The sequence below is a fragment of the Abramis brama genome (assembly GCF_963993115.1).
Source record: "Abramis brama genome assembly, chromosome: 3".
Taxonomy (NCBI): domain Eukaryota; kingdom Metazoa; phylum Chordata; class Actinopteri; order Cypriniformes; family Leuciscidae; genus Abramis; species Abramis brama.
In genome coordinates, this window is record NC_139965.1 from 51162712 (window position 1) to 51175067 (window position 12356).

Below are 12356 nucleotides of genomic sequence, written 5' to 3' on the forward strand. Positions count from 1 at the left end.
GAGACAACTGGGATTCACTGATAATCCGCTGTTACTGGTGAATGGGGCCGAACTGACTATCTCCCGCCTCGGCGATCATCCTCCCGTCGCGCCGACAACTGGTGCCATCATCGTCGGCAGTGCGTGCCCACCAATGAGTGTAAGTTGCCTTCTGTGCTTATGTTATAATTATAGTAGGTAGTCCAGGCTCGAACATGTATGGCTTTGTAAAACAAATTAAGCTGCTAGGAGCATCCATTCCGGCTGTAGCGGTGACAGACAGTTGAGTGTGGCGACGGTAGCTTTCCCGCGAGTGGGCGTGGTTTCAGCGCCGCCAGCGGACACGCCCCCAGCGTTTGAGAGCAGAGACTACTGCTCATTTTTTCAAGATTTTGATAGCTTATTTTATGTACTTGCCGGCTTTTTTTATCATTCAAATTTGGCTGGGTGGCTAATAACACATTTTTCTGTGGTGTGACAAACTCAGAACACATACTTAATTTTGACTTTACAGGGACTTTAATAAAAACCCTGGTCTGCTCATTTGCATCTGGGTCCTATCTCTTGCAGAACTTGACATGTTGTACATGGTACCAAATTAAGATACATGGTAGCAAAAACACTTATATTTGAGACTTATATTATATCACCTGGCTAGAGTTTGAGACCCCAGGCATGATGTCTGTTTCATGAAAGCAGCCTCATTCAAATCTATAAAACACAGCTTTTCACACGAATCAATAAACACATTAAAACAACACAGTGGCGCTCAGCAGTGGCTCTGACGTTCACGTCACCACGAATAAACAAATGCACACAATCCCCCGCTGATGGATTTTTCAGGCCGATGGAGAGAGAGAGAAAACCGATCAAGGCCAATATTAATTTGACATTTACTTCAACCATGAATCACAGCCGTTGATTATGCGGTAAGATCGACTGAAAAACATCCCTTTCCTCTCTGCATGGTCTACCATCCCACTCTCAACATCAAAATATCATTTAAATATGAAAACACCGACCATCAGTGTCTATATAATTTCTCATATTTAACAGTAACGGACAAAACGCCCGAACAAGGGCAGTTTTGCTGAAGTGATCACTCACACACACACACACACACACAGTTTTGCTTACACGTCGTCCATGTAACATGGGTACGGCATCTGTTGTGCGAATACTCCGAGCGGCTGACTGACTCCGGTCTGGACCTTAGTGATTCCTCGATCCACCATGTCCTGCAGGTACACAAACCCTCCTCTCACGTACCGCAGGTCATTAAATGGGTTGTCGCGGGCCGTTGGGGACCAGGACCTATAACACACATGAACACAAAACCACAAATCTCCAGTAAACCCGGTGCAGTAGCAGCACATGCTTACTGATCAGTTTTTATAGTATGTGTGGTATGGTACAACTGCACTGTAATGGGAAAATTACTTTTTATTTTAGTTTAAAGGTCCACTGAAGTGCCTTGGAACGCACAGCTTTGTATGATGCGTTGACGTCATTTCCACTGAATTGGCATATTAAAACATATTGAATGGCTCCTCCCCCTTTTCAAATAGCCAATAGTGTTTAGTTTACCTCACAGACTGCAAGTCCTACTTGACAGCACCATGGAAGTGAATCGGAGCGCTGGTGATACGTTGGATTCAATAGTAGAGGCGTGAATAAATTCTAGTCATTTCATTCCTAACCAATGTACAGTTGGGAATAAAAAAACGGAATAAAACTCGAGCAACCGAAATCCGAACACACATCTCCAACCAGTAGCGTAATTTTTTATTTAAAAAGTGGTGTGTGGGGGGAGGTTGCTATAGAATGCTAAGACATATGTACAATATATGTGTACAATAACAATTTTCAGAAAAAAATAACATTACGATGTCAAGAAATCAATTTCAATAGTATATTGGGTTTAATTTGCCATTTAATGAGATCTACTGTACTGATATATGTTAGTGCCGAGAATTTTCATGTGAATAAATCCATAGATCCGCCACTGTAACTTGTGTGCTTTTATGGGCAAGGGTTAATACTTTTGACAAGCCTGTCAGAGGTTCTAGGTTCTAATCTGCACTCATATATTTTTTTTTTTTTAGTTTTTTTTAGTTTTTTTATCAAAACCAAATATGTTTATCAGTGTTTGTATATCAAGCAGGGGCATGTTTGTGTGCATTTTGTTTTGTGATTTCACCGGAGTGAACAGAGAGTCTCACCAACGGCGATAGATTGAAGCGCGCGTCCGAGTGAAGACTGTGCGCGAGCCACAAAAGACAGTATCCATGCAACTGATAGCAGTGGCAACGAGCTCAGCAGCTTGATTAAAAAAAAAAAAAACAGACATTTCAGTGCTAGAACGACTCTTATTTGACAAACGAACGAAATGAAGAATATCATCGCTGATAGATAGGGAGAATATCGACCCTGGCAAAATCACATATTGCTCCACAACGTGTCAACGAACAGTCGCTTTGGTCAGGTGTTATTTATAGCATAAGGGGCGGGACACTTTATATTCTAGAGAGCATTTGATTGGACAGAAGATGTGATGAGAAGCTGAAGTCCGTGGTGACATCATAAAAATCCGTAATCCATTTTAGCGGAAGTGAGGGACTGTAAGTTTTGAATGTTTATATCTCCTAAATGTGAATTTTGTCATTGGTTTGGCTTTTGCACAAGCCCCTCCCACGACTATTGACTGACACTGCAGTTTTAGCGTAGGCCTGCCCTGAATGAGCTGGATACAGTCCGCCGTTGTTTCGACGCCGGAGCAGCTGTAGACAAGAATGTCTTCTAAAGCGATTGAGGTGTTTTGTTGTCGGGTGTACGAATGAACAGCAGTCTTCATTTACTCTCGTTGTTACTCGAGGATAGATCAGTACAACTGTTCGTGATCCAGCTTACATTCTCTGGATCGATAAGCCTAACGTTACTGATCGCGGCAGAAATTAAAGTTAGAGCGCGCACTTTATGAGTTAGAGCGCGCACATCGAGTCGTTTTACAGATATAAAGTTTACTAGTTTATTAAGCACCCACTGAAAAGGTGTCATATATTTGTTTACTTTTAGTTGTAACAAGTGTTTTGTGTTCTTCACTGTGTATGTTGATGACAATGAAAGGGAGAGAGAGAGTTTATGGATATGACTTTAATGCACACTTATACTGTGTTTATTCAGCTCTTACAGTGATTCTCTGGAGTAAAACTAACACTTCATCTTTTGTGTGATGTACAACATATTTTTGGCCATCATTCGGACACGGTCTGCTACAACAGGCTTGTACTAATAGTGGGTAAAAGCAAGATGAAAAATAAGTTATAACCGTAATTAAACTAGACTATACCTGTACAATTTCCGCATATATTCTCTGTCTCTGTGGGCATTATTGTCCGACTCCGGGTCGAAATAAAAACCGCTACTGAGAGTTTCTGTTCTGATATTATCATTCTGTGAGATGAAATTGTCCTGACAGAGCATGAGCTTGTGAAGCTCCGCCCTCTGTGCCGGCAGCAACAGCTCATTTGCATTTGTATTTTAAAGGGATACACACTAAAACAATGCGGTTATAATTATAAAAGTATAATTCAAGTTCATTTTATTAAGTATACTAAAGTAATGTTCAAGCATATTTTAAGTATACTTTATGCAGTAAGTATACTAATATCAATGTACTAGAAGTACTGTATACTTGTATTATTTCAATACTGCTTGGGACTAAATTGGCCCACTTTTTAGTTTATAAAAGTATACGTTTAAGGGCCCTTTCACACCTACATTGTTTGGTCTGGATTTTCAGACTTTTCAGTTTGATTCGCATCAAAATTACAGGTGTGAAACATAGATGAAGACGACAGGACGCAAGTATGTCATGTAAAGTTCTTTAGTGCGCTCGCATAATTGCAATGTGAAACCAAACCAAAACTTACCGAAAGTATAAAATGTATCAAAACATGAACTTTGCTTCGGACCTTGGTGCGGACTTTAAGGTGTGAAAACGCCCTTAGTATAAGTGTAACAGTAGTTCACAACTATGTTTCTCATTTGTACTGCATTTGTACTACAAGTGAACTTAAAAGTATACTAGTAGTTTACAATTTTAATACTTGAAGCATGTTTTTTTTGGTTTATGAAAGTAAGATCGTATCAGAATTTTATTTTCTGAGTTGTGTTGCGTTAAAAATAGCAACAGGTAGCGCCAGTAGCTCACCGAGTGCAACCATTTGACGTCATCAACGCAGAATGCACTGCGCACCTAAAATGTGCACCCCATTGTCCAAAATATGTATAAAACTAATCTTTCATGGGTTTTCTACTACATATAAAACTAATCTTTCATGGGTTTTCTACTACATATAAAACTAATCTTTCATGGGTTTTCTACTACATATTTCAGCAAGTCTTATGAACCCGGGGTTCCCTTTAAAGGGGTCATAGACTGGATTATTTTAATATTTTATAATGTTTAAAATAAACATTATTAAAGTTACAGTAATCTTATACAGTGATGGGGTGCCCTTATAATGTTGGTATGATTTTAACATAAAAAAAAATCATAATTTATAAATAAAAGGCATTTTTCCAAGCCTAATTTTAGCCTCTGATTTGAACGCTCTGTTTGAAGGGGCGTGTCTGCTATGAGACTTCAGTGTAAACGCCCACTGCTGTGATTGGCTGACATGTTTGCATATGAAATAGCTAGTATTACATGTGGAACTCTCTCTAAAACTTTTACTACGTTTTTACTATAACAGCTATCGAGATTAAGGAATCATGAAAAGTATTGATCATAATGATCTATTCCCATCACATGAAAGGTTGCAGTGATGAACATTGAGCAGATGACAGACAGGGCCCTATCTTGCACACAGCGCAATTGACTTTATACACCGACGCATGTATCATTCCTATTTTGCACCCGCGTACAGCGGACTTTTCCCTCCACAGACGCACGTCGGTTAACTAAGAAATACACTTGCGCTCCTGGGGGCGGTTCAGCGCAAAGAGGAGGCGTGTTCCGGCGCAAACGTTCCCTCATGCTATTTTGCAGGTTTAGAAAACAATTCCGCCACTGACCGAAAAAACCTAGTTTAAACTCAGTGGCGCGTTGCGCATGTTATTCATATGCTATTTTAAGGGTGCATGCTTGGTATAATAGCAACAGCGCCCAAGACCCGCCCATAAAGTTACTTGCGTTTCGCACTTGATACTTGCGTTTCAGACCATTAAAATAGGGCCCACAGTCTGTTGATCGCCTATGAAATTACACCTCTGGCTTTCACCAAATAACAATGCAAACACGATGTAAATACAGTAAAAGCTTCGTTGTACTGTACATTGTAACAGCGTCATGATTTTGTGATGACTGATTTCAACGAGTTTTGGCAAGTGTCCAGATAAACTCACGCTGTTTGATTGACAGCTTGGGCAATTGGAAAGGGAGCATTCTTTGGTCGCTTTCTTTATAATTTAATCACAGTTTAAATAAGATTATTTTCATCCTACTAAGAGAAACGACGTGAAGTTGATTGTTTAGTCACTGGCTTGATTTACTGATGCATAAAGAGTATTGAATGATATTTTGAGGGATAATCTGTCTGAACTTGAATAATTACATCAGAAATCACTGATCACAGATCAGGCATTCAAATAAACATGACTACTTACATGTTTGTGGCGTTGCTGGCAGATCCATATCGTAAAAGTCTGTTTGCAAAGCCTCTGCCGAAATTTAGCAAATAATCCAGTGAAATACACTGAATACAAACAAATAATGCACTGTTGAGACATTCACATTGTTGGGGGAAAAACCCACTATCCTAGCATTAGGATCGTTTGGAAGGGAATGGTATTATTGATCCTATATTGATCTTTTCTCGTTCTCATGTCACTGTTCACTAACGCTCCAGTGGGCGGGGCCAAAGCTGAAGTGTGACGTCACAAGTCTCCACTTTTTAGATCCTGTCGTTTGCTGGCCTTGGTTTCAATAAAAGCAGTTTTTGGAATAACAAGAAAGTTTTGAGTTTTGAAACTTACGGGGTAAACTTATTGTATAAGGAACTCTTAACTGTCAAAGGATCAAGGAACATTTGAATTCTCATTCTATGACCCCTTTAAACAATATTCTGTCACTTGTGTTGTTTCTTCTTCTTCGTCTGTGTTTTGATCCGAGGATTCTGTAATCTTTCAGAAGATAAGTAATAGCGTATATCTACTGTATATCAGTGAAAACATAGATAGACGGAAAATTTAGTCAGTGGTAGGGAAGGAGTAGAGTCAATTGCTATGTATGCTACCAGTGGACAAGCCTACATAAAAATTCAGATACTCAGAATTAAGAACATATCTGTTTACTTTATAAATCAATATTTTTTTCCGCATTATTTTGATGCGATAAAATACAGCAATTATGGACCATGAATGGAACGGATAGAACCAAGCTGGGGTCCGCCATCTGAATACCACTGCTATAAAGAAAGCATCAATGATCTTAAATGTCCTTTGCATCCATGAATTTGAAAAACTGCCATCAGGAAGGCGCTACATGGTACCGAGAGCAACTAAAAATGTTTTTAAGAGACATTTTGTCCCTTTGTCGATTGTTTTTTTTAAATAATTGTTTAGTTTTTCGACTGAATATATGTGAATATGTGTATAAGTTGTATTGTGTAAGTTATTCCACCAGTTTGGGCAAATTTCCATGCAAATGAACAATAAAAATTTCATTTCATATAAAATGTCTTCACTGCCCCTCAGCTTTTTTTTTTTTCATGGTTTTTCAGCTGCCGTATGGTGATAGTGTTATCGTATAGTTTTTTTTTTGTTCTAACCTCTCCTTGATTTTGTCTGTTCTTTCGGTCTCCTCGATCTCCATGCGGATCTTGTATCTGATGTGGGGTGGAGGCTGGAGGTCACTGGTGTCATAGAGATCCGTGAAGACCAGTCCGGCCCAGAACTTGTCCTGATTCAGGAGCTTAAAAGACTGCTCAACCAGCACAGTCTCACTGCTGACACCTTCAAACTTATCCAGATCAAAACACTGAAACACACACACACACACACACACACACACACACACACACACACACACACACACACACACAGTTTTTAGCACCTCTATTGCATGAATCTGACAGTGAAGAACGGGATTCATGTGGTGTACGATGAACAGAAGCAGCAGGCAGAACAGAGAAGCGCCTTCAAAGGAGAGTTTGGGATTGAGCTCAGCCGTGGAGAGATCAAATAAGAGTAAACGGAGTACAGAATAAATGAAAGAGAACAGAGGAAACATCAGCATCCAATCAAGCTGAACAATAAAGAACCATAAAACATGTCAAGACTGGACAACGTCAACTGACAAAATGCCATGACTTTGAATGGTAAAAGAGCCAAACATCTTATTAGAAAACACATCATCTGCTCTTCACAACAGTCTTTAATCTTGTGCACATGCATTCAGTGGAACAACCCAAATAATACATCATATGAGCTCAAAAAGAGCTTAAAACTACAAGATTTAATTTGTTAGCATTAGTTAATGAATTGGGTACAATGAACTAATATAAAACCGTATTTTTTTTAATCTACTTTTAACATTTTGGTTCATTCTAATTTATAAATGTAATTCATATTTTTTTTATAATTTATAATAGTTCATATATATAGTTCATATTTCACATTTTCATGTTGAAAACCATACTTTAGTAATTAAAATGTAAAATAGAAACTAAATAAGATTTTTTTTACATTTAAAGCTGTTTACAGATCGTTTCTGGTGAAATAGAGTCGGTTTCTGTAGTAGCACCAAAAGGATGCTACTACAGAAACCTTTTGCTTTCCAAAAGGTTTTATCGTAGTTTTTGTCCAACTCCATTGACTTTTATTGGATGTGCTGTGAGGTACGGTATTACTCCGCCACCGGAAACGGAAATGGGGTTGTTTGTGGGCTGGAGTGTCTATTATTCAAGCTCTCAACGGAAGAATGTATGGGTGTGAGGCGTTTGGAAAAATAGGTCCACAGTTTTACAACGAATGGTAAAACACCTGTTGGAAAGCATCTTTTGCAGCGATTTTTGTGTGAGCATATCAGTGAACACCCCTGACCACTCTGTGAGTTTCACGTCTTTGTAAATGAAAGTTTAATGCGTTTTAGGAAGGATTGTTCCAGTGCACCTATGCAGCCATTGTGGAGGTGTGGAGGTGTGGAGGTGTGGGGAGGGGGTGCTACTACAGAAACCGGGACAGCAGCATGTGTCCAAATTTCAATCTTAACCGTTCTATTTCATCAGAAACGATCTGTAAACAGGGCTTTAAGTGTAAAATACCGAACCTGTCCTTTAAGACACAAAAATTCTAACTAAACTAAATTTGGAGTAACTTGATCAAAAGCCTTTTTAAGGGTATAAACAGAATAAAACTATTTTCTCAGAGGAGTAGAAATATTACAAAACCAAAAAAATTATGTAATGATGGGTGGGTTTTCTACATTAAGATTAATAAATACTGTTAAAAGATGATATACACTGTAATGTTTAATCACTTTATGATATTGTTTACAGATTTACTGGTGATTTGATATTATTGATATAGTAGCCTACTAAAATGTGTTATTGAAACAATCGCTTTCGGTCATCCTAAAATTTACAAGAATACAAACTTCAAAAACAAGAAAACTTGCATGGTTTGTAGTGCTGCAGAAAACAGGAATAGATTTTATATTTTAATATTCTATATATTAATCTCCCGGTTTCACAGACCAGGCTTAGGCCTAGTCCTAGATTAAAATGCATGTTTGAGCTGTTTTTACTGAAAGCAACTTGCACTGGCATGTCTTCAAATATATGAGTGTCATTGTTTTGTCTCAAGATGCACATCAGTAATGTTTTTTTTTTTTTTTTTTAAGGCATGTTTATAAAAGCTACTTAAATGCCCTAATTGAACTTAAAGCCTAATCCTGGTTTATTTGAAGCCCTGTCTGTAAAAACCAGACCAATATAGTATATTTTAATATTCTAAATGTTTTGTTCTACCATGTTTATTGTTGGTGTAGCCAATTTAAATTTCTTAAAATCCAGTGTACCTATAGTCATTTATCAGATGATTTAAACAGACTTAAAGCAATTGTACCACATATTTAAGGCTCCATTGCTTGTATCAACACAAATGTAATGTGCTGCTTTGATTTCCACCACACAGTATGTATCTCTGAATGTCATGACAAGGATTCAGCGTTTTGTTGTACAACTCAATGCATCTAGATACGCACAGGATCAGTCTCTCTTCTTTTGTGCTTTGATTGGTTTTGATCACAAAATGATACATCATGCAAATTAATCACTGTGATCATTGGCTGCACTTTCAGTGTTACAATGCTTGACTAGTGTGCAACAATACAGCTTGACTCTTTGCTCTATAGAGTTGGATCATATGAAAGGGCCTTTAGAGCGCACCCATTACAGTTTCAGTGTGCTTGAATCAATCAGAGGTTCAGTGCCTTCATACTGGCTCACTGATCAACCTTTGTGAGACTCAAACCTGTAACTTTTTAGTTGCCAGCCCAGATTGTTCACGCCCTAGGCTACACCATCCTGATCCTGCCTGAATTTCAGACAAATTGAGAATAAAAGAGGGAAGACAATGGTGAAGAGAGTAAAAAGAGATCAGAACAAAGGAAGGCTGAAAAAAGCTAAGAGAAAAGCAGCGATTCTGAATGAAACAAAGTTAATTGTTGTGAGAAAATCAAAAGAGACATGCAAAACAGATGGATGGACGAACCAGCAATTCACTTGACTCGTTTTCGATTCATGAGATTGGCAACATGCTTCACAGGATGTTGAATTGGAATTTGAATTGTAAGAGGAATAAAGGTAATGGCATGCAGGGACATAAGGCCTATATAACATTCAAACTTAAATTTGTTTTTTTTTTTTTTTTAAGCCAACATTTAAAGTTTGTCTTTAAGAACTTAAGAAAGCCTAATAAGAAATTACACTTTTGGCCATTTCTTTAAATTTCAATTCATTCTTTTTCCTTAAATTCAAATTTGAATGACAAATTCTGCATCCTGTTTGCTACCTCAGTTCAAATTCAATTCAAATTCAGGAATTGAAAGGCAAAGAAATGACATTCTCCATCCAGATCTGGGAAATTTAAAAGCCTACATTACAGTACTTTTTTAAACAAACATTCAAAGTTTGTCCTGATTAACGTAAACTTTTAGTGGAAAAGTACATGTTTTGCCATTTCTTTGAATTTCAATTTGCAAATTTGAATTACAGTTCTGCATCCTGTTTGCTATACTTCAGTACAAAATCAACAGAAATTCAGGAAATGAATGGAAATGCATTCTCCATTCAATTCTGAACAGCCCTGCAACAAACTACAGTGTAGAAAACAGACCCGTAGAATCTGAGTGAGTTGTTGTGCTATCTGGCTGATGGCGATGAAGATGTTACGCCAGTCGAAGGCTGGCATTCCTGCTGGGCGCTTGGACTCGGGACCGTTAAACAGGAAGTTGCTGATAAGCGCTGTGGACAGACTAGTATCCTCCAACCTCTGGTCCAGAACTACTGCAAGAACAGGGTTCTTCAGAAGACCCTGTAAAACACAGAACACATTCACAGGGTTACACAACACAACCGATGTATGCTGCTCACTTCACACAACATGTAAAACTACGGTTGTGACAAACCAAGATTTCAGTAGTCGACACTTGATAACAATTACACAAGAGCAGTGAATGTTTCTCTTGTTCTTGCTATTATAGTTAATAATGTACATCAGATATCGGACAGATCTGTTAGGCTTTATACTTCAGGGTCTTATCCAGAAATCCTGTATTTATTTTTTTATCCCACCTTTATTCAACTGTGTTTACTTTAATATGTCGATATGTCTTTTTATGCATTTTGGCTGTTGGTTTACACGACAACGGCTCTTTGGGTGCCTGGAAACGCAAACTTTTGAAAACGGGTTTCAAAGTGCAAGTTTTTGAAAACGGTTTATGTGTAAACAACAAAAACGGGAATCTTTGAAGATGACGTCATGCACATGCATGTTACGTGTTCAATCTATAGTGTTTCATCGTCATCTAATGGCCTGGCAGAAGAATACAGCATTTTTAGTCTTTTTCGCGGATCCGTGTGAATGGGGATCGTTTAGACAATGGTGTCGTCTGTACGCGGAAAACTCAAAGTAAAAACTTCTCCGTTTTAAACATATCGTTGTCGTGTAAACGTACCCTAAAACTATTACCACTATATACTGGAGGATCTGGAGAAGGTCTGTATGGAGGAGTGGGCCAAAATCCCTGCTGCAGTGTGTGCAAACCTGGTCAAGAACTACAGGAAACGGTAACACTTTAGAATAATGTAAGATTTTGAATATCAATTCCTTCCAATGGATTTGGTAACACTTTAGTCATTACTAGTGTGTTCCCATGATCTTCACTTTAGAATGCTGATCCAAAGAATTAGTAGTTATAAAGATGTAGTAACACTTGATTCATTACTATCGAAAACCTTACAAAAGTGGTAGTTCACTATTAGCTAATCAATAACTACTATTTTTCATATCTCACTGAAGACTTTAAGAACTACTATATACAGGTTAATAAATATTTATAATGCACAATGTTTAATATAAGGTAATGGTAGCCCATTAGTAATGAATCAAGTGTTACATCCTTCTAAAGGAACTAATAATAATTTGGATCAGTATTCTAAAGTGAAAAACATGATAACAACCTAATATTGACTGAAGTCATCGTAAGCTTTTAAGGCTTTTGTAAGGTTTTGGATAGTAATGAATCAAGTGTTACTACATCTTTATAAAGGAACTACTAATTATTTGGATCAGTATTATAAAGTGAAGATCATGGGAACACACTAGTAATGACTAAAGTGTTACCAAATCCATTGGAAGGAATTGATATTCAAAATCTTACAAAAATCTCAAAAGCTTACAATGACTTCAGTCAATATTAGGTTGTTATCATGTTTTTCACTTTAGAATACTGATCCAAATAATTAGTAGTTCCTTTAAAATTATGTAGTAATACTTGAGTCATTACTAGTGGATTGCCATTTGTTTTACGTATTGGTTGAAGCAGAGCAGGGCCGTGCACAGGGGGGTGGCCCGGTGGCTAGAGCCACTGCCCCTCTGCCCTCATCGACTGAGGTGCCCCTCTTCCCCACCCCCACCGCTCCGCTCAAAGCATTCCGCTGATTCCGCTAATCCGTTACAGGTTTTCCCGCTCGCTCCGCAGCATCACTCACAGTATACGACAGTTCATTAACAGGTAGGCTATGCAAGACAGTGGTTGAATCTGCGAAATTAGTCATTTGTTTTTGTTGTATTTATGTCGGTAATGTTTT

The 12356-nt window shown here is 38.1% G+C and overlaps 1 protein-coding gene across 1 annotated transcript in view; it reads right to left on the minus strand.

The window, feature by feature from the left end:
- Positions 1–12356, minus strand: part of LOC311079931 (phospholipid-transporting ATPase ABCA1) — a gene marked incomplete at its 3' end in the record, with an annotated part of 231838 nt that overhangs the window by 127483 nt on the left and 91999 nt on the right. Inside the window, exons 11-13 of the mRNA XM_084109659.1 lie at positions 10381–10578; positions 6813–7021; positions 1117–1293 (exon numbers count right to left, since the gene is read on the minus strand). Coding sequence (XP_083965785.1) covers positions 1117–1293; positions 6813–7021; positions 10381–10578 — 584 coding nt within the window. The remainder of the gene's footprint in view (positions 1–1116; positions 1294–6812; positions 7022–10380; positions 10579–12356) is intronic.